Below are 22028 nucleotides of genomic sequence, written 5' to 3'. Positions count from 1 at the left end.
GCCGGGGCCCGCGTCTGCGGGACCCTGGCCTCAGCCGGGCCTGGGTCTGCGAGGGGCGGGCTGGCGGGCTGGGCCTGACTACGGCTCCGCCCTCAGCCTGCAGGGGGCGCCCCAGGTCCAGCTCAGACCCGGGTTGCGGGTCCGGAAAAGGAAGGAGGGAGTCCGGGGGCGGGGCGGTTCAATCAGGGGCGGAGCTTGGGCCCCCGGGACGTGCGCACGCATGTGCGCGTGCGTGCTCAGCGGGCAGTGGTCCTCCTGTCCTTGGGTTATCCGCGTTTCTCGCGCTGCCGTCCGCCCGTTCCCGGGTTTTCCTACCCGCCGCGGGTACCGACTGTGCCTGTAAGGGCGGGTGAGCTGGGGGAGCCTGGCTCCCTTTGCCGTCGCCTCCGAGATGTCCCTAACTGCTGGCCAGCTTAGCGTAAAGCACCTTCCCCAGGGACCTAGGCCAGTGTTTAGTGGTCGCCACACCATGGGCTGGGCCCAGCCATGCGGGGAGACGCCCCGCGGGGGCACCGCAGTCAGGGATGAGAGTACTGGGGAGTGGGGGCAGTGGGCCTGGCTGGAGTCAGGCCTCTCCTGGTGGACGGCCCACCGTAAATGGCTGCCTTCGCCCACCGCACAGATCCCTTTTGCAGAGGCTGCACTTTGCTGCCAGTGTCAGGAAAGGAAGGAGAGTTTCGAAATCAGGGCCGGTCCCTCAACCCACACCGGAACTAGGGTGCAGGCCTCAGCTAGCTGCCTGAACTCTGACACTGTTACCCTAGACTTAGCCTGGGGTCTGGTGTTGGTGGGTGATGAGGCAGCCGCCAGGCTTGGCCAAGGCTGATCCTCTGGTCTCAGTCTCCCGGTTTGTAAAATGACTGACTGCGTATTTTAACCTAGAAGTTTGAGCTGAATCTCTGGGCTGGGAGGGTCAGGTTGCCATTTTCACCCTGCCCTCTCATTGGGGCCAGGTGGCTCCTGTGCTATCTGGGATCACTTTGCCACCCCACCCTGTGGTATTGTCGGGTCGGGTCGCTGTGATGTCCTTGGTTCTCTAGCAGTTCAAAGGCGTCTGAAGGTCCGGAACTCTACATCAGGCCCTGCTGGCCACCCCGCTGCAGCCCTCTCTCACCTCCACCTTTTCTGAAAGGGGCTCCTCCCTTTCCCAACCTTTTCAACCCAAATCTAACAACACTTCTCAGGCCCAGCCTCTCCTGATTTCTGCAGTCTTGAACACAACTCCCCACCAGCCTGTGAATCCTAATTCCATTGTCTTCTCAACCCTTTTCCAGGACCCCTTGTCCCTCTCAACCCCCAAGTCAGGCTTCTTTCCCCCTGCCTGAAAGCCTGTTTCTAATCACCCTGATGCCACCCCGAGGACTGCATTTCATCAGTCATCATGGGACTCTCATGGGACATCTCTATGCCCGGTGTCCCATGCTATCCCATTAGCATTACTAAAACCAGATCTGGTCACATTCACCCTCTTTCCCCAGGCTGCACTCACTGCCTGTTGTAAGGCTGAGCAGGCCCCCAGACCTCCCTGTGTGCCCTTTCAGACTCCTACCTCTCTCTTGTCCCCAGGTGCAGCCCATTCCTGGTGGGCAATGTTCTTCCCCTCTGGCCTCCCTGCCTCCTATCCTTTGCCTCCCTCCATGCATCACGTGCTGGGAAATCAGTGACTTGTTCTACAGCCGGCCCTCATCATGCAGCTTGTCCAGAGCCTTCAAGGGACTTCCCAGAGCCTAGCCAAGTTCAGACCCCACATCCATTTCCAACGTCATCACTAAGTGCACGCTGGGCTCTGGGCCAGGATTAGCCTAGCGGTCAGGGCCTCCCGGGCTGGCTCCTTCCCACAGTGCTCCTACCAACCCGAGGCACTCCTGACTGCCTGGCCGTTTCCTCCATCAGGAACATCCTCCCCAACGCCCCACCCCAGTGCTGCAGGCCTAGCTCAAAGGCCTTTCCCTCCCAAGTCTCAGCCTCTACCCCCAGCAGCCTTCCCTCTCCACCTGCCGTGCTGTGCTCTGGCTGTGGGCCCCTCAGCCCTGCCCAGCAGAGTCCAGCACGGAAGGGGCGGCAACCAGCATCACCACGTGGGCCTGTAGGGCAAGTATGTGGGGAAAATGAGATTGAGCAGAGCCTCCGGGTAGAGACCAAGTGCTGGGGGATCCCTCAGGCCGCAGGAACCCCTACTGGGGGGCTGCACAGCAGGGCAAGAGGGCAGGCCAAAGCCAGAGCGGTCCAAGGGCCCAGAGGCTACTGCGTGACCCCAAGGGCAGAGGTGCCTGACTGCCCGAAGGGTGTCCTCAGCACAATGCCTGGCGAGCTGAGGTGCTTGGCCGATCGGTCCAAATGTGACACCAAGCCCCTCTTCCTGCTTCCCCTTGTGTGGGAGGATGAGCCGGTGGGGCGGGAGAGGAGGCGTGGAGCCCCCCGCCCTACCCTGGGGAGGGATTGGGCCAAGGCAGGCTGGCCCTGATGCCCGCTGTGGCAGCAGAGGGGACCTGGCACCACCAATACCCTCTCTCCTCAGGCCCTAGCCCAGCGGTGGCTGAAAATGGTCACTGGGCACAAAAGAATCGGACACGGTCAAGTCAGGCACCATTTTTTATAAAAACGCATAGTCTCATTTTCCACTCTTTAAAATCACATTCAAAAATCGGCAAAGGAGCGCCCCCGGGAGTAGATGGGAAGGGAGGGTGCACCAACCCAGCCCCAGGGGGAGGGGGCGCGACACCACACACGGCAGCGCGACTGGCACAAGGGGGCATGCGGCGGGCAGGGTGGCGCCCTGTGGGCAGTGGCACTGACGGGACGTGGGGCTATGGGGCTGGACAGCCCGGGGGGGGGGGGGGGGGGCACACTGACCAGCCCAGGGTGGCGAGGGCTGGCCCCGCCTGGCCCCTCTCGCTGTGCTGCCCGGCCCATCAAGGCTGGTCACCTATGGTCCCAGGCAGATGAGGCCTCGCCCAGCCCAGGGGGGGCGGGGGACCTCAGGGCCAGGCTAGGCCAGTGTGACACAACCCACAGCTGCCTTTCTGTGGTCCCTGAGCCCGGATGCTCGGCGGGGGAGGGAGGGGGGACCGCAGGGAGGGCAGCCGCACCTGCTGCCAATGCCAGAGTCCCTCAGTGTCCAGGGAATGTGGGAATGGAGGCGGCCAGTGATACAGGGGCTCTTCCTGGGCAGGGGCACAAGAGCTCGAGTCACTGTGGCCGGGCCCTGGGGTCAGGGAGATAATGGGCCCCTCCTCCACCGACTGGCTGGAGGACAGGACAGTGCAGGACTGTGCCCCTGTCACAGGAGGGGCTTCGGTGGGAAAATTCAAGTAGTATCCCTGTGCTGCGGCCTCCCCTGGGGTGGGGGACGCTGGGCCACCCCGCTGTGCTGTGGGCACAGAGCCTGAGGGGACACAACGCGGTGCGGCATCGTCCCTGGAGAAGGGCCAGGAGGGCTGCAGGGGCTGCTGCTCCCCCCCCCCCCACCCGCCCCCTGCTCCCACCCACAGGAAGACACTGGGAGGGGAGGCCCCTGGAGGGTCGGGGCTGAGGGCGGCCGGACAGTGGCTGGGTCGGTGGCAGCAGGAGCCAAGGCAAGCGGGGCCCCCCCTGGGGGCTGGGCCAGGCTGGGGCCACAGGAAATCACAATAATTACAAAATAAAACCTTTTCCGCTTTGCGGGAAAACAAATAATAAAAATTCGACAAAATAAATTAGAGGTTTATAAAAGGCGGGCGGGTCAGAGGCCGTTGGCACTGCCGCGCTGGACCAGCGGCACCTTGCTCAGCTCCACCACGGGCGAGCGCGGCTTGTTCTTCATCTTGGGCACGCGCTGCACCAGCTGCTGGGCCTCGCGGTACGCGTCACGAAGCTCCTTCTTCCACTGCACCAGCTCAGGGTCGCTCTGCGGGCACCCGGGGCCGTCAGACGGGGAGGAGGGGGGGGGCCTGGGTGCCCGAGGCTCCCTTCTCAGCCCGCCCCACCCGCCGCCGGCCCCTGGCCCCACTCACGTCGCACTGCAGCACAAACTGTTTGCCGCCGCGGATCTTGAGAAGGAGGCACTTCCGCTCCTTGATCTGCGTCTCCTCCACAGACTGGATCTCCTCCATGGTCAGTAGGCTCTGCTGCAGGGCGGGCGGGAGGGGCGGGAAGGGGCGGTGAGGACGCGGCGCGGGCTGGCGGCCCCGGGCACTCACCCCGCCTCCGGCACCCGCGGGCACCAGCCCGCTCCTTACCGGGGCCTCGCCCTCGCCCCGCCACTCCAGCCGGTTGGGAAACAAGTAGAAGTACCGCCTCTGCCACTGCGTCAGGAAGGGGTTGCCCATCTTGGACATGTAGCCATGCATGATGCAGTCCTTGCCCAGGGCATAGTCTGCCGCGAGAGAGTGAGAGGCGCGCTCAGCCAGGCCCGCCCGGGGCCGGATCCTTGCTTCGGCCTCCCAGTGACCTCGGTGGCTTTCCGAAACCTGAGCCGATTTCTCATCTCCAAACTGCCCAGTGGGTGCCCACGGCAGCTACGAACCCTCACCTTCCTCGTGGCCCAACTGCTTGTTTTTGGTTTTCTTGCGGGCCTCCAGCCGGTCAGTCTCGGCATTGATGGTGTCGAAGACCGTCTCGGCCACCTCCTGCTGCCACCGCTCCGAGATGGTGAGGGGGAAGTTGCGGTAGAGTTCCTGGTCACTGTCCAGCAACTTCAGCGAGTAGACAGGGCAGGGACATCCATCCATCAGCCACAGGCCTGCCCAGCCCCAGGGCTCCCAGGCAGGAGGGGGTCTGGTCTCACACGGCCCCCCACCCTCCCAGGCACGTTTGGGGAGGAGGAGCCTGAGGCCCAGCGGCTGACAGAGCCCTGCGGGCCAGGATCAGGGCTCATGTGAGAGGCCAGGGCAGGCCCGGTACCTTGATTCCTTTTGTGTCCTCCTCGTCAAAGGAGCCAATGTCGAAGGCGTCAGCAGCGTTCACCTCCCCTCGAGGGGGGATCAGCGGGGGAGGGTACTGCAGCAGAGCACAGGCTGGGCATCAGCACCAGGCAGGGGCTACAGGGCGCCCGCCTGGCCCTGCCCCAGGCTGGTACCTTCTGCAAGAAGACCATCTGCCAGTCCAAGGAGCGGAAGAAGGGGCTCTCCTTTACCTCCTGGGCCCTGTGGGGAGATGTGGGTCATCAGGCGGGGGCGAAGCCTGGGCGCCGGAGCAGGTGGCCCAGGCTAACTCCTGCTGCCGCCGTTCTCTGGCTCTGCCACCCCGGGAAGGTTCCTTAAACCTCAGCCTGCTTCCTCATCTCTAAAATGGGGAGAACAGTTCCCACATCATAGGGCCGTTGGGAGTTTTCACATTTGTAAGTCTTGCGACATCGTGCCCAACAACTTAGTAAATGCTTAATAAACACAAAAAGCTGTTGCCATCATCATTATCATCGCCACGTTTGTTACAGGGGCCCTTCTGGAAGCCGGTCCCCCAGCAGCTCCGGCAGCTGTGCGCCAGGCAGCCCTGTCCCCTGAGAACACTGGATGGGGCTGGCCATCTCCCAACCCGTGAACCCCTCAAAAGAGGCTGGCACCAGGAGGGGGCTCCAGTGACGGGACACAGCCCTCATCCTCAGGCTAGCCTAGCAGCATGCCCAAATACCCAGGGCCTGGCAGGGAGGGAGGGCCTGGGACAGTTGGCCCTGGTCCCGGGCACTCACCCTCGACCCAGGCAGCCCAGTCTCCGGTTGACATCCCTCTGCAGCAGCCCCTCCAGCAAGGAACGGAGCTCGGGGGAGAAGGAGTCGGGCAGCTCCACAGCCTGCGGGGAGGAGTGGACACTGGCAGGGTCCGAGGATGGGACCTGGCCCCCGGCACAGGGAAAAGACAGGGCCCAGCTTCCTCATTTGCCCCCAGCGGGCACATTTGTTCTGACAACACAGGGATGGGAAGCCTCTGGGGCAGGAGGCCAGAGTAAGGATGAGTGGCCCAAGTTTGTTGTTATTTGGTGAGAACCAAGAATCCCTGACCCTGACACCGCACAGGAGACCCCATCCCCACGGTGACCGCCCCCCATGGACTCCACCCAGCCTCCCTACACTCACCATTGTCAATGTCATGCGGTCAATCTCGTGCTTATCTTTGGTCTTGTGCTGCCGAAAGGGGCTGTGCCTGGGCAAGAAGCACAAGGTCAGAGGATAGGAATGGGGAAGCCGAGGCAGGGAGCGACAACGATCCTCATCCAAAGCCAGGGATGGTGCCGCCCTAACACCCAGGCAGCTGTAGCCCGCCTCCCCTAGACACCTACCTGGACTAGGGATGAGCTCTTCCCTGTCCCGTCCCGCCCGCCGGCCGGGGAGGGCCCACTCACCCCCGCAGCAACTTGAAAAGCATGCAGCCCAGGGAGAACCAGTCAGCGCTGCTATCGTAGGCCACGCCCTTCTGCAGGACCTCAGGGGCCATGTACCCGTGGGTGCCCCTGTGGGAGCAAGGAGGCCATGAGAGGGTCTGGCGGAGGGTGCGGGAAGGGAGAGTGGGGGGCCGGGCACTCACACGCTGGCGTGGGGCTTCTTCTTGGAGAAGTCGCAGGCCAGGCCGAGGTCTGAGATGCGCACGTGACCGTGCTCGTCCAGAAGGATGTTGGCTGGCTGTGGGGGAAGCCCAGTGAGCAGCCTCAAGGGTGGCTCAGGACAGGGCCTGGCCAGGCAAGATGCCAGCTAGGTCACTGTCCTCACCCTGGAGTGTTGCGGGTGTCCAGGGACAAGGCCCCGGGTGGGGTCTTCCCCTCCTTTCCCCAGTTACAACCGGAGTCCAGAAAATGGCTGGGCAGGGGGGCCGGTGAAGAAGGGAGCAGCCAGCCGACTCTGTCCCAGACGCCACTGCTCTGGGCCAGGCGGGCCAGTGGCGTGGAGGGGAGGGGGGGTTAGAGCCTCACCTTCAGGTCCCGATAGACAACGAAGCGGTTGTGCATGTGCTCCAGGCCCAGGATGATCTCGGCCGCGTAGAAGCGCATGTCGGCCTCGGAGAAAACCCCGTGCTGGGACAGGTGGTAGTGCAGGTCCCCGCCTGAGGGAGGCAGCCCCGCAGGGTGGCGCTCAGCTGCCCGTCCCAGCCCCCAGCCCCGCGGCCCACCGGGGGCCAGGCCGCGCACTCACCGTTCATGAGATCAAGGATGAAGCTGAGCTTGTCCGGCGTGTGGAATGCGTACGACATGCACACGATGAACGGGCAGTCCTGGGAGGGCATGGGAGGCCAGGTCAGCAGAGGCCGCGCACGGTTCCGGGACCTGAGGCTGCTGCAGTGACCTGCCCGGGCCCTCCTGGCTCACCCCAGTGCTGACGAGGGACAGCATGATGCGCTCGTTCAGGGCCAGGGTCTCCCCCTGCTTCATCTTGATACGCTTCTTATCCAGACACTTCATGGCATACCTGGTGGGGGGGGGGGGGTTGGGCGCTGGCTGGTCAGTCAGTCCACATGCACCTTCAGCGCAGAGCCCAGGGCTGTGTCTGGGGGGGGGGGGGGTTCCGGGGGGGGGGGGGGGGGGGGGCAAGTCCTCAGAACTGGACACTGAGACGAGGCAAGACAGAAGGCAGGAGAGAATACTGGTGAGGCGGGGCCTCTGGGGGCCTGTGGGGGGCGGCAGCACCAACACAGAAAGGGGGGAGACAGTAGCCTCTGCAGAGACCTGCCCACGTAGGACCTGGGGGCCCCGATCCCCTCACGGCTTTTCCATGCACACCCCCAGGGGGCCCTCCCCTCCCTCAGGCATCCCACTTGACACTGGCTGAGCTGGTGCTCACATCTTGCCCGTGTCAGCCTTCCGGCACCCATAGACCTCGCCGAAGCCCCCTCGCCCGATGATGCGGTGCACGCTGAAGTCGTTCATGGTCAGCTGTGGGGCGGCAACAAGCAGGGTCAGAGCACCCAGGGCAGAGACACCCAGGCAGCGGGGGGGCCAGTCCCAGGCCCGGGACCACCCTCGCCACACACTTACCTGCCCTGAGCCACCCTCACTGGGATCCTGGCACCGAGCCCACAGCCACCGCCCTGGGGGCTGAAGGGCAGGCTCCCCTGACCCGCCCAGCCCTGGCCGAGCTTCGGTGCCCAGCTCCCTGGGAAGGGTGGAAGGGAGGGAGCCGTCTTCCATGCCCACCCGGCCCACTCACATGGATGTTGAGCTCCACATTCTTCCACTGGCAAAATCGTGTGAATTTATCGCTGTAAGAGAAGAACCAGGGCTCAGATGAACTTCAGAAAGTGGGCAAAATGATGCTGGGTACGAGCCTACCCCACACCACTGCCATTGTCTGGGGTCCCGAACCTCAGATGTCCTCTCCTGGACTCCCAGGAGTAGCGCTGGCCCAAGTGGGTTTCAGATAAGCTTAGAAAAGAGGACCTCCGGTCTGACCTGGACTTCCTCCCACTGTATCCCTGACAATGCTCATCTCATCCCTGCTTGTACACCTCTAGTGACGCAGCACTCACCCCTGTGAAACTCCCCCTCCGTTGCCTGGCAGCTGGGACCCTAAGAAAGCTGTTGCTCACATTAAGCTGAAATCTGCCTGCAACTCCCACCCACCAGGCCAGCTCTGGCCACGGGGGCCACAGAAGAAGACGGTGTGTCCTTTTGCGCCACCCTGATGCTTCTCAGCACAGATGGGCCCAGCAAGGTGCTCAACAGTCCATGAGAAGGAATGACACTTAGGTGGTCCTTCACACCCCGGAGAATCCCCTGGGGCTCGGAGATGCCTGGCACTAAGAAGGACAGGGTGGGACTGTGGAGGAGGTGGCGGCTAGGAGCCTGTCCCACTTCTCAGGAGGCCCTGCATGGGGCCGTTGGCGGGGCCCAGGCACCCGCCTGCCTGGATTCTCTCCTCCACACCATCCACACCCCTTCTCAGAGCTGCCTCTTCCTCCCCTGCCCCTCCCGCATATGCTCTGCTCTCACCTCTCGATGAATTTCTGGAACACATCCCCTCGGAGGTTCTGACAAATCTCTTCAATGTACGGCTAAGGGGAGAAGCTGGAGGTTGGTGACTGAGCCAGACTGGGAGCCGGCCAGGCTCCGTGACCTCAACGGTCCCAGGGTGCCCCTGGCTGGGCAGGGAGGCAGCGGGGATAAGCCCGGCACGCACCTGGAAGAGATCCGGAGGAACCTGCTTCTTCACCAGGTGGCCCTGGACGTGCTCAGTGGCACTTTTCGAGAAGGGCTGCAGAAGACAGAGGTGGCTGTGAATCCTCTGCAGGGCCCCTGCATCCCTGCCCACACCCCAGGCCGCTCTGGGCCGGCGCTGGGGTCTAGACCTAGGGACGGGCTGGCCGCGGCACTCACGTGTGAGCAGGCCAGCAGCTCCTTCATGATGTAGGTGTCGAAGACCTCCCGGCTTCGAGCCAAGCGCTCCTCCTCTGTCTCCAGCTTCTCGTATTTCTTGATCTAGAGGACAAGATCCCCACAGGTGACACAGAGGCACCAATAGCAGGCATCTTACAGACTGAACGAAAGCAGCCTGACCTTCTCCCCTCTCTGCAGGCAGCGGGGGCCTCACCTCCTCATAGAACTCCACCAACGGCTTGGCCTCCTCTAGGTGTTTCAGGCAGAAGTCTCGGAAGAGCAGGTACCCTGAAAGCAAGTGTGTTGGGTCACACGGGGCCACGCCCCTCTCTGGCCTTCCCATCAAGGCAGGCGGCGTGGGCTTGGGGCTCCCTGGGCAGAACTGGCCAAGGAGGCAGCAGAGGTGGTCTCTGCCCCAGGCAGGGACAGGACGAGGCGGCCCCCAAAGCTGTCACCAGCTGAAGAGTCTCAGTTTCAGGTTGAGGGGTGCCCGTCTCCCAGAACCCCAGATGTCAGCTGGAATGTGATGGGTGCTCCGGGCGCTCTGGCGAAGCAGAGGCTGACTCCGGCTCCCCGCCCTCTCCCTGCCGTCTAGGGCCTGCACCGCACCCCACTGGGCGGGCTGTGTGGGGGCAGATCCACCTGGGTCAGGCCAGAGCATGGCGGGCAGGAGGAGGGCAGCCTCCCAAGGGGCCCACGTCCCTCTCCCTGGATGCCCCATAGCGTGCCCCCGCCGTATCTGGCCGATTCTCACAGCAGCCCTGAGGAACAGTTGCAGAAACACACCGGCGGAGGCCTGTCAGGTGGGCCGAGTAGAAGGTTCGGCTCTACTACCCGCTGGTGGGCGCTGGGAAAGACAGGCCAGGGGGTGGGGCCTCGAAGGGCACGAGGCCACTGGGGAAAGTAAGAGGCGGGACAAGCTATGGGAAGGGCTCCCAGGCCTCACCCCTCCCAGGGAATGGGGGCCCGAGGCCCGGCCCCAGAGCAGCCCTGGAGAGCAAGGGGGAAGTAAGGGCAGTCCCCATTCCCTCCAGCCTGACATGGGTGACCAGCCTCGCACTGGATAGCTTCCGTGCCTCTTTGGGGGCACTGCCTGGACACCTCCGGCAGAGCACACAGCCGTCACTTCTGGTAAAGGCGGCCTGGCCTTTGAGTCACTCGTGACATGGGTTTCCCAGTGGGCAAGGGGCTTTCACTGAGGCCAACTCATCTGGCCCTCCACCAGTCCTGGGCAGCAAGGCTTCTGAGTCCTAATTCCTAGGTGAGGACACCAACAGGCTCAGAGAGGTGAAGCCACGTGCCCAAGGTCACACGGCACAGGCAGGGGGCCGACCCAAACTGTGCTTTTTGACGCACTGGCTCCCCAACACTGACTTCCAATGCCTGGTCCTGCCAGGCCGGGCCAGGCCACTCCCACTTCAGAGCCGAGATCCTGCTCTCCTCTCGGGAAGGCCGAACCAGAGCTGTGTGTGCCTGAAGCCTGCTTCCCGGGAACCACCCCAACCCAACCTTGCCCCGTGGGCCAGTGCTGCAGCAGCGGCACTGTAAAACAAGGGCACTGGAGGAGAAGGCTCGAGGGGCCACTGAAGCAGGTTGCTCTCAAAGAGGGCCCATGGGGGTGGGGGCGGGAGACCACAGCTCGGCAGGCGCCACAGGAAGGGCCCCGCCCCTTCCTGTCAGCTCTACCAACGGCCCCGCAGCAGCTGTGCCTGCGCCAAGGGGAAGCTGCAACTCTCAAAAACAAAAACCCAAAGGAGGAACTTCCCCGGCCGCCCTGGAAGACTGCTGGGCCCCCACCCCCTTCACGGGGCTCCCAGGGCTGACCGCCAGGGGCTGGGAGGCACAGTGGGTCACCACCCCGGGGGGACGCGGGGTGCTGGTCACAACCCTGCCCCATCAGATGGGAGGCCAGACCTCCAGGGAGGGAACAGAGGCCAGCCGGCTGGGGTGGGGGCAGGAGAGCGGCCTCGGGGTCCTCCTGCCCCCTCGCCTCAGGCCCGGGGCAGCTGGACGGTGGCGGGAAGTCCTTGGGGCTGTCAGACCTCGTACTCACCCAGCTTCTGGGAGAAGATCTTCTCAAAGGTCACCTCGCCCCGGTCTTCCAGGTACTTCTGCATGACGCTTCGGATGCTGAAAGACAGCGGGGGTGGGGGGTGCCCTCAGTGAGCCGGAGCCCCCGGGGCTCCTGCCAGGCCTGCTGGCCTTGCCTCTTCCCCCCCGGGATCCAGAATGTCACTGTTCCCTCCAAGAAGGCAAACTACCAGCCTGGGCCTGCCCACCTGGGCTCTGTCCCCAAAAGCTAGGGAGGCCAGCAGGTGGCTGCTCAGAAGTCCGGTCCCAGTACTGCCTCATGCTGGCTTCGGGAACCTGGCCAAACCTCAAAAGCCGGGCCTCACCATCAGCAGATGATGGGTAACCAAAATGGGGCCTATCCTTACCACGGAATACTGCTCGGCCGTAAGGTGGAACAAAGCACTGATATACAGAAATGCTACGACATGGATGAACGCTAGCACGCAGCGAAACGAAAAAAGAGAGTCACAAAAGGCCCCCAGGTCTGTGATGCCACTTACGTCGCATGTCCAGAACTGGCAAATCTACAGAGACAGAGAGATTAGTGGGTGCCAGGGCTGGGGCACAGAAGAGGAGTGACTGCCAACAGGTAGGGGGTTTCTTCTTGGGGGTGATGGAAATGTTCTGGAATTAGGGTGAGAGCTGCCCAATTAGGTAGGGTGAGAGTTGTACTAAAACCCACTGGGCCGCACTCTTTAAAATGATGAATTTTATGTTATGTGAATTATATCTCAGGTTTTTTTACACAGTAATAACAAGACGAAACAAAAACCAAGCCCCGGCTCCTGTGTTCCTAACATCTGAATTAAAAACATGCCCCTCTGTCCCTGGGTTGCTTGGGAGGGCAGCAAGGGAAAGGCTGGCCGTTGTGACCGTGGAAAGCCCAACCCAACGGTCCCCACCCGGAAAGCTCACCTTCAACGCCAAGGGCTGTCTGGGCAAGCGACACGGGGCTATCCTTTGTGCCCGAGACAGACCTTGGCGTCCCCTCCTCCCCGCTCCTAGGTCACCTGTACACCAGCCCTGCCGGCCTGCCTGTCACGCCTCCACTGGCTCAGGCTCCCGAGGAACACTCTTAGCTGCCTGTACCGGGGACCAAGCTGCGCAGTCACACCTGAGCCCAGGCAATGCTCACAAGGCCCTTAGGATATGTGGGGCCACCGGCAGGCCACCGACACAAGACGTCGCAGCTGGTGAGGACCAGAATCAGAAAGTCTGGGCTCTGTGGCCCTGCATCCCTCTTGGAGCCCAGCATGGGTCACCAGGGTCTGCTGCACGTTTTCTACTGGAAGGTACCACGTACCCCTGACTTCCAGGCAGGCCCTCCCAGGGCGCAAGTTCTGCACGCGTGGCTCTAAGACATGACACAGTGTGTGACAAAGCCTGACAGGACCCACTCAGGAAGGGAAGAGTGTTCTGGGCCATCACGAGAGGCTGTGTGGAGGAGGAACTTCACTGGGTTCCTCAGTGCAAACAGGATGTCAACAGGTGGCAAAGCCCAGGGCAGGTGGGTGGATGTGGGGACAAGCAGGGGAAGACCCGGCCAAGGTGAGCAAGAGGCTATCCCAGGCAGGAGGGAGCTCGGCTAGGGACGCTTGGGAAGCTCAGTCCAGGGAAGGCAGAGTCTGCCGGAGGCCCCACAGGAGGAAGCCCGGGTAGTGAGACACTAGAGGGACGGCCAGTAAGAAGGGAAAGAAACAGGGCTGGGTGCGAGCAGGCTCGGGCCATCGGGCAGGCAGAGGAGTTGACCAGGCCAGCGGGATGGCAGCCCAGGCCTGCAATGGTCTGGCCCACGAGAGAGGTGTCTGAGGTGAGAACGTTCCAGGCAGGGCCAGTGTGGCCCACGGACTCTGCCCAGCCGCTGGGCCTATGCTCGGAGGCGGGGGGACTCCTGCCCTTTTCTGCTCAGCACTCTCCTTCTGAGACGGTCTGAGCGGAAGCCCAGGCTCCACTCCCCCCAGGCTTCCGCTCGAGTTTGAGCCACACAAGGAAAGGCCACGCAAGATAACAGGAGAATTTAGAGCTATCTAAATGACTCCCTCCTCTGCTTCCCCACCCTAGAAGGCTGGAAGATGCCGTGACCTCCTCCAACAGCAAGAAAGGTGCTGATGACCAGGACAGCCCTCCCGTGTCCCTATCCTGCGACTCCAACCAACGAGAGCGGAGCTCCCAGCTGAGGGCCAGTGGCTTGGTGGCCCCACGCCAAAGTGGTGGCCACTTCAGAGCTGGTTCCCTCAGGAAAGCAAGGATGCTCTCTGCAGTGGACAGGGGCTCTGAGGCCAGGATGTGGTCCTCACCCAGGCCGGCACCGTCTCCCCTCCTGACTGTCACATGCCAGCTCACTTCCACCAGCCACCATCAAGAACACATCTCCCCATGGGGCGCCTGGGTGGCGCAGTCGGTTAAGCGTCCGACTTCAGCCAGGTCACGATCTCGCGGTCCGTGAGTTCGAGCCCCGCGTCGGGCTCTGGGCTGATGGCTCAGAGCCTGGAGCCTGTTTCCGATTCTGTGTCTCCCTCTCTCTCTGCCCCTCGCCCGTTCATGCTCTGTCTCTCTCTGTCCCAAAAATAAATAAACGTTGAAAAAAAAAAAATTTTTTTTAAGAACACATCTCCCCAGCCCCAGGGGACCCACAGAGACTCACAGGCACTCGGGAGGCGAGGCCTGATTCCAAGGCCTGCTCTGTGCTCACACACGGCAGAAACTAGAGACACCTGCCCTGGGGCCTGCAGCCCAGAGACCAGAGCCCCTCATTTCCTGTGAGGGAGAGCTTAGGACCTCCTTTTTGGAGGACAGGAGGGCAGGCCAGGGGCGTGCTGGGGTGCAGCATAGCAGCCAGGGCCCAGTGCGAGGCAGCGAAGGGCCGGCAGGGTCTTGAGACCAGGCAGCCAGGAGTCAGGGGCTCGGAACCTGGGGCTCCGTAAGGGCCAAGTGCCTGGATTTCACCTGTAAGGTGGAACAGGAAGGCTGGATCCTCACCACCCCTTGGCTCAGCTCTTGGCACGCCATGTCTGCACCCAAATCCTGTGTTTGGGGACATTTTGGTCTATGGAAGGGGATGGACAAGGTAATAAAGTGGGGGGCGGGGGAATCACAAAATGTCAATCCCCCACGGAGGTGAGTGGTCAGATGGAGGTCAGGTGCAGTCAAGCGGGATGATGTCCAGATGCTTCAGATCCAGATGGGAAGCCCCCCTGAGCCCCAAACTGGCTTCCTGGGAATCAGCGTGGCTGACACCAGCTTAGGGAAGGCAGCGTGATGGGAACACCCCCCGCTTCCCATCACAGGACCCGGTGACCCCCAGAACGGCTGGGAACCGGACCCTCCAGGGAAATGCCCTCTCCCCGAGGGCCCGTGGACGAGGGAGCCAGCCTGCAGCCCAGCCTTCTCCCTTCCCGGCGGCTCTGCTGTGGGGTGAGCCCAGGAGAGAGCAGAAAGTAGGGCACCGGTGGCCAGACCCCGCCTCCCCTCTGGAGCTGCATGGGACGCCTCTCTTCCCAGCTCACAGCACTTCACTTTCTTCCTTAAAAAGAAAAAAAAAAAGTTTTCTAAATAAAATAAACAACCGCCCCCCCCATCCAAACACAAGATTGGACTGAGCAAAGCCTTGAATGGAAGGCCCCCAAAGCGACAGCGTTAGGGTTTCCTGTCTGTTCTCATGGGGCTGGTGGCCAAGGGAGCCGGTAGTTTAGAAAAACGTGTTATGGGGCACATTCCCGCCGGGTGGCAAATACAGGCTGGCACGGGCAGCAGCGGTGGCCTCCTGGGCTGGGTCACCTTCATCTGCAACACCCGCTCCCTGATACTGGCAGAGTCTAGGGTGGCGACGAGCCCAGAGCAGCATTTCTGCCCCCACCCAGGCCAACAAGTCCGATATACAGGAGCACGTGGCTCCCTGATCAACTCTGGGTTGTCAGGAGAGCCAGACGCCTGCATCCTCCCCGCCAGAAGGAAGGACCCTCAGGCGCTCAGTCTCTCTGGGGAAGGGCCCCCGGCCGCCTTGGCTCTTGCGGTCAGGGGGACACCCACGCCTGACTTCCAAACAGCTCTCCCCAAGTCCCCTCCGTGGAGGAGGCCAGGCCAAGTCACAGACTTTAACCGTCCAGTTGGCCCACTTGTGAAATGAGGACGTCAGCAAATTTCTGAACTGTCACCACCGCGCTGGCCGGTTGAAAAGCCTGAGGGGGCGCCTGGGTGGCTCAGTCGGTGAAGCAACAGACTGTTGGTCTGGTTTCAGGTCATGATCTCACGGTTCGTGAGAGCGAGGCCCGAGTCCAGCTCTGCACTGTCAGTGCAGAGCCTGCTTGCGACTCTCTCTTCTCTCTCTCTCTGCTCCTCCCCACCTCATGCGTGTGAGTGTGTGTGTGTGTGCGCACACACGCTCTCTCTCTCCAAATAAATAAACTTTTAAAAATTTCTAAAAAAAATAAAACGAACACATAAAATAAAAAAATGGAGAGCCTGAGACGACACAGCAGAATTGTCCTAAGACGCTAGCCTTGCTGTGAGCGCTCTCCTCCTGGAGGCAGCCCTCCCGCTGGGATCCCCCAGACTGCACCTCTTCTAGAACATGATCATAAGCTATTTGGTCTCGTTTGGGTCTTTGCCCCACACCCTCCCACATCCTCAGAGGGTGCCGCCTGCTGCCAGGCCTCCTGACTGGCGAGCTCTGACCAGGGCTGGGGCCAGGTGAGTGGCTCACAGACCGGCCTCACACACTCATGCTCATCAGCCTGAGGACCCAGGGGTGGGGGGTGGGGGGCGGGGACAGAACCTGATACCAGCCCCTGACGAAGCAGCAAGGGCCCTGTGGCAGGAGGGCCTGCCTGCCCTGTCTGGCAGGGAGCTGCCGGGCCCTGCTGCCTACAGCCAGGGCTGTTCGCTTTGGCCCCAGCTGCTCCCAGGAGCAGGCCAAGCCTGACACTGAGGGGGAGAGCGCATCCTCCCCCGCAGCCCGGAGTGTGGGTAGGGGTGACAGGACGGCAGGCAGGCAGGAAGGGGGTGAGGGCTGTGGGGGAGAACTTCCGGTGCCTTCTGGAACCACATGGTTCAGAAGAAAGGCAAGGTCCCTTGCTCTGTGGCACAGAGGCTGATCCTGGCCCTCACAGACGACTCCCACACAGGGTCACAGACGGCAGCTTGTGTGGACTAGCAAGGGCTGGGGGCAAACACGCTTGTTTTGTTTTGATGGTGAGGAAATCTAGGCTAGAAGCTGAGTGGCCTGCCCAGCATCCCACATGGAGACAGCAGCCAGAAAACGTCCAACTCTCCCCGAGAAAAGGCGACTCGCCAGGCAGGGGCCTTCCCCTGCAACCTCTGCAGAGGACCCGGACTTGTACCCTGGCTGCCTCCCCCTCCGTCCACTGCCAGTGCTGTGGGCAGCGGGTAGCATCTCTCCTGGGAGCCCGGCGGGCTACGGGCAGCTTCGGCTGGCACCTGGCAGGCCGGGGTGTCCCCGGGATGCCAGAGTTGCGAAAGCCCAGGACGGTGCAGGATGGCACGGGGGCGGCAGGGCCTGGTGGGTCTGGCACGGCCACGCCTTGAATAGCCACGCTCTGGGAGAGGACAGTGAACGAGCCAGCGGAGCAGAGGCCGTGGCTGTGGCAGCGGCTCCTCCATGGCATTTCCAGGAAACCTGGCACTGAGGTGGCAGCAGGAGGAGGAAGTCCCCTGGGGCTTCTTATTAATATTTCTCAATGACTTGCCCTGGGGCTCAGTGTCCTCAGCTCGAGAACAGGGCTGCATACCAAGTGGGAAAGACCAACCCTGAAGGCCACCCGGAAAGGCCAAGCCCAGGGAAGAGAAAGAGACACGCACTAGGTGGCACGCACACAAGCACCCCCCCCGCCCCCACGCAAACGCCCAAGCCACCCAGGCTCCCAACAGTCAGTGCGGTGGCCACGACGTGGCTCCTCGCGGGATGTGCGGGGGGGGGGGGGCGGGGGGGGTGTGTGTGCTCTCTGGCGGCCTTGTCACATGTCACGGCTTCTATGCTAACATGACCTGAGTACCACACCCTGCAATTTACTGCCATTATGTTAAAACGCACCAAGAACAAAGTTCCGGGGCCCCGTGGCCCGTGGTTCCCAGGAAGGGGCTGTCCACCCCGACCTGGGTGGCCTCCAGAGTCAGGGAATGCCCCGCTCAGAGACAGAGCTGCTAACGCTTTTACACCAGAAGACTCGCTTCTGAGACCCTGCTCCTCTGCCAACACAGATGCTACCCTTCGACGCAGCAGAGATGCAGAGAAGGAATGTTATTTAGAAAAAAGCTGCAGCCAAACACGTCATTTTCAGTATCTCTTACTTGAAACAGATCAGCGATAACTTGAGCACAACTCTCTGTCTTATGTGACCAACAGAGCACAGTGGCCCCTTGGGGCCACAGGAGGAAGGGGCAGGTGTGAGGGAGGCTGTGCGATCCTCAAAGACTCTCACGTGCTCCTGGCGTTGGCTGTTTGCTCCGAGGCAGGAGCAGAATATCCTGGAAGCACCAGCCGTGCGCGCGCAGCCCCTGGGTGCCCGGGGCGGGGAGGAAGCGCCGCTGCAGAGTGCCTACACCTGACGTCACCGGGAATTTACTACTAGGGATTGATCGTGCATTAATAGGACACGTTATTCCTGGTTTGACAGAGCCCAGATTCCCCTGCACAGATTCCAACCCATAATGCTCATGCTCCCTTCAAATCCACTTACTGAGGGAACAGCGGGAGGGCGGGCAAGCAACTTAATGGCAAAAATGTGAAACCCCATGGCCTGGAGAGGAGCGCAGATGGGAACAGACGTCCCAGAGACCCACTCCTGAGCAAAGGAGGGGCTTCAAAGGCCCAGAGGGAATGACTGCTGAAAAGATCACCTTGTTTGGCGGGGTGTGGGAGTGAGGAGGAGAGCTACCGCTGGGGTAGAAAGTTCTGGGTGAGGGACAAAGGCTGGAAATAAACAGCGTTTTGCTGGTGATGGAGAAGTGGAGGAGGAAGGGAGGAAACCTTCCCCTGCACCCCTTCCCCGCCCCCCCCCCCCCATACAAATCGTGGGCAGGAAGTCCTGGAGGCAAAGAGTTAACAGGAACGAAGAAGCAGAGGAAGAGTGGCCGGGTCTGGGAGACAGGGAAGCCAGAAAAGGGCAGGAAGGAGGAAATCCATGGTGGGGGAGGGACCAGGAAAGAGCTGAGAAAATGGGAGGCTGCAAGAGGCACCCGGCTCCGACAATCTGCTGCTGGGGCTGCCACTGTCCCCAGGGAGGGCAGGGGCATCTCCTGGGACCGCCTGAGCGAGGCTCCCGAGCCAGGAGCCCAGAGATTAATTACACCCGGCCTCCGTGGTCATATTAAGCAAATGACAGTAATTACAGGACCGCTGCTGGTGGAGGGAGAGCAGCTCCATCGGGGAGAAGCACAGACCACAGGCCCGAGGGCTGAAGGAGCACTGCGAGGTCATCCCTGGGGGGCGGGCCCTGGCTTTACTGAAGGGGAAACGGAGACAGGTGCAGTCAGGAAAAGGGACATGCTGGGATCGCAGCAGGATCACAAGCCGGGTCTCCTGTCTCCCAGCTACACAACACTGCCTCCTTCCATGAGGAGGTCGAGAAATGGGTCTGTTCCCTCAGATTCTATAGGGTGACAGAAGGGGAGGACCCTGTGCCAACTCAAAGTGGCACTGTGCCTGCCCCACAGCTCCTGTTCCTAGCCCTGACAAGTCAGAGCTGATGCCAGCCCCAGCTCCCGGCCAAGCCACAACCTGGGCACCAGCTGCAGGCAGGCTGCCAAGACGGACCACCCCAAGGTGGGAACGTCTCCAAATGGCATCTCGTCATGGACGAACCACGGCCATTCTTCCTGACCCTGACCCTGTGGGTGAGGGGAAGACGTGACCCCAGGCAGGAGCTGCCTCCTCCGCGTACTAGCTTTGTCAGAACGGCTCCATTCCGTCCCAGATGACGGGGCAGGGGCCGGGCCTTGTGCCCTGCCGCTTCCAGGCCAACCCCCAGACCACGGCGACCCGGACGAGGGGTGCCAGAGGGGAGGGCAGCAGGGGTACAGCGTTGTGTGGAGGAAATGAAGCACAGCAGGGGGTCCGGAGACCTGAGTTCAAATTCCAGCTCGCCTCTGGGACTAAGTCTCCTCCCCTTCCTGGGCCTCAGTTGCTTCAAATACTAAACGGGAGAATACCACCTTCGGGGCCCTGCTTTCCCACAGTTGTGGAAAGAATCAGCTGGAGTAAAAGCTAGCTTGCAAACTGGGAAGCGCTAGGCAAATGTAAGACACAGTCATCGTGACCTTCCAGGGCAGGAGGCATCCGACCCACCACGTGTGCGAAGCATAAAAGCAAAGGCTGGCATGTCCTCCGTTAGGAGAGGCCTGGCCTCAGGTCACCGACGGGCACTGCGAGAGCCTCTATCCATCTCACAGCAGTGGTGCATCTGTCCAACGCTGTGCTGCTGGATGGCGACCCCCTATGAGAAGCCATGACACCTGGGTCTTGGTCTCCTGCTGTTCCCCTAAAACTCACAGCCTGGTTCCAGACATCACCCGGTCCTGATATTTCTTGAGCAACTGCTACACGTGAGGCATGGCCGTGCCAGCTTCACAGGTTGGTTTTCGGATCAACTGAGATGACAGATGTCATAATAAATAATAAATTGTTATGATTTCCACCATCGTTCCTATCAGCATCGTCACTACCACAGATGGTAAAGGGGACAGGAAAAGAGGAACATCTCGTTTCTCAGGGTTCTAACACCTGCAGGGCCAACCCAAGGCGGGGCCCCATCGGGAGCAATGCATTCTGGGGAGAGATTACCCAAACACAGAGAGTTCCAGAAAAGGTTCTGCCTGACACTTTGCAGAGCCCCAACCTGCAGGAGGGTCTCGAGGCCGCAGCCACCAAGGAGAGCCGTTGTGAGCCCCAGAGGCTGACTCCCCCCCGTTTCCTCCCTCGTGGCTTTGTCATTTCTGAACTCATTTTTGTTCTAACTGTCGCTGCTCCCTGGACAGCCCCCAGCTGACAGTCAGCCTGGTTCCTGTTTTGAGAAATCTGATTGCAAATGTCTTAGAAAAAAACGGGCCCTAACGGCCTTTTCAAAATGCAGACCAATTTTCCTCTCCCAGGCCTGGTGTTCAGTCAATCCGAAACCCAGTGAACAGGGCACAGAGAAGGGTGCTGGAGATGTAGCCAAGGCACTCCCCACAGCTTTGCGCTCTGCCTCAAAGGCTTAGGACGCCATGGGGTCACGACCCTTATTTCACGCTACCCACATTTCACAGATGAGAAAACCGAGGCCCAGAAGCGGAGGGGAAGGGACTTGCCCAAAGTCACATGACAGCTAGGACAGGCCCAGGTTCCCAGGCCAGCCAGGCTTCCAGCATGCCAGCTCTCAGGCATGAGCAATCATGGTGGGCACACAGCTGTCGCAGATGCAGAACAGCCAGGCCCCGGCTCAGGCCTGAGTAGTAGACGTGACGTGGACGTGGAAGCCAGAAGCCCTGATCTGGTGGCGAGGCGCCAGCCCGGACTACCTGTGACACAGGGCGAGCCGCTCACCTCCGGGGCTTCTGCTTCCCCACCCGTTCGGTGGAGACAAAACTGCACCTGTCCTACCTGCTGACAGGTTGCAGTGCGGCTCACACAATGGGAAAATACTCTAGAAGCCATAAAATGCTGGCCAAACCTCAGCAACGGTCCATATCCTGAAGAGAACGTGCCTACATCCTGAACAGTTTCAACTTTGATACCGGGTGCAGTGACATCAATAGTCTCACGGAGAGGTGGCAGCCGTGGTCCAGCTGCTGCAGAGGTGCCGGGATATCCTCTGGCAAACAGCAGCCACGGGACACCACACGCAGGGCCGCCAGAGGAGGCATCGGAGGGGAGAGGGGCAGTGGGTGTCTCCCCCGCTGGGCTGGGGCACGCGCGCCACACCCTGCTCCCCCCACCACCACCGCGGCCCCCAAAGCACTCTTAAACCCCACCCCAAGCCAGGGACCCTCCAGATGGGTGGGGGAAGACCAGGAAGACTTGCTGCCTCCCGCAAAACCTCACGCAAGTGTCGACCAGAGAGAGGGGGCTAGGAGTGGGGGTGCTGCAACCCCAAGGCGGGGTGCCGGGAGTCGGGAAAGCTAAGGGATGGGGGATGTAGTCAGGCCAGGTGGCCGGTGGCAGGTAGAGGAGGGGACCCCACGGGGACCAGGGGCTGCCGGGAGGGGCATGAAGGGCAGCACGGGGCCCCTGTGGGAGAAGGCAGGAGCGCGGGGCCGCCGGGGGGCGAGGGCAGGCGGCGTGTACGAAGGGAAGGGAGGCAGTGGGGCAGGGGGCACTGCGCGGCCCGGGGAGCCGGCGGGGCCGGGAAGCCCCGGGTTCAGGTGCACTGGGCCTGGGGCCGAGGGGTCGGGTCGGGGTGGCCGAGCCCCGAGCGGTGGCCGGGGCACGGGGCACTGGGGGGTGGGGGGGGTCAGGGGCCAGCGGCGGGGTGGTCTGGGGCCGCGGGCTCCGGGTTCGGGGAGCGGGCCCGGCCGGCGGCCGCCTCACCTGGGTTCGGGCAGCAGGATCTTCTTGCTGGCGCGCGCGGCCGGCGTGGCCTTGCTCTTCTCCATGGCCATCAGGTAGCTCACATCGGCCAGCACCGCCTCCAGGTCCGCCATCTTGGCGGCGGCGGCGGCCTCTCCCGCCGCTCGGCTCGGCTCCG

At 62.0% G+C, this 22028-nt stretch overlaps 1 protein-coding gene across 3 annotated transcripts; it reads right to left on the bottom strand.

The window, feature by feature from the left end:
• Positions 1-2579: 2579 nt before the first annotated feature.
• GRK2 (G protein-coupled receptor kinase 2) lies at positions 2580-22022 on the bottom strand. Of its 3 annotated transcripts, none has more exons than XM_040465628.1 (21): positions 21872-22022; positions 11330-11406; positions 9491-9564; positions 9277-9378; positions 9080-9154; positions 8893-8954; positions 8111-8162; positions 7745-7836; positions 7273-7372; positions 7100-7178; positions 6880-7010; positions 6498-6592; positions 6316-6423; positions 6050-6116; positions 5666-5766; positions 5057-5123; positions 4882-4977; positions 4511-4673; positions 4218-4354; positions 3993-4106; positions 2580-3886 (listed from the first exon to the last, which is right to left on the bottom strand). In XM_040465628.1, exons 1-21 carry the CDS (start codon positions 21982-21984, stop codon positions 3722-3724), a joined length of 2070 nt encoding a protein of 689 aa, XP_040321562.1. In that variant the 5' UTR covers positions 21985-22022; the 3' UTR covers positions 2580-3721. The 3 variants fall into 3 exon arrangements, with proteins under 3 accessions (XP_040321562.1, XP_040321563.1, XP_040321564.1); XM_040465629.1 differs by having other exon boundaries at positions 3993-4103; XM_040465630.1 differs by lacking the exon at positions 21872-22022 and adding an exon at positions 19856-20016.
• Positions 22023-22028: the final 6 nt, after the last annotated feature.

Source organism: Herpailurus yagouaroundi, unplaced genomic scaffold, assembly GCF_014898765.1.
Source record: "Herpailurus yagouaroundi ecotype Mexico unplaced genomic scaffold, PumYag 569, whole genome shotgun sequence".
Lineage (NCBI taxonomy): Eukaryota > Metazoa > Chordata > Mammalia > Carnivora > Felidae > Herpailurus > Herpailurus yagouaroundi.
Note: the sequence above shows the minus strand (reverse complement) of the source record. Positions and strands in the feature narration are given on the sequence as shown.

What these genes read in the sequence shown, in the direction of transcription:
- GRK2 (XM_040465628.1), bottom strand. Translation starts at nt 21,984, where the DNA reads ATGGCGGACCTGGAGGCGGTGCTGGCCGATGTGAGCTACCTGATGGCC. An exon ending in TGGTGGAGTTCTATGAGGAG is followed by an intron (nt 9,379 to 9,490) that starts GTGAGGCCCCCG and finishes CTTGTCCTCTAG; the next exon opens with ATCAAGAAATACGAGAAGCT. An exon ending in ATGTGGAGCTCAACATCCAT is followed by an intron (nt 7,837 to 8,110) that starts GTGAGTGGGCCG and finishes GCCGCCCCACAG; the next exon opens with CTGACCATGAACGACTTCAG.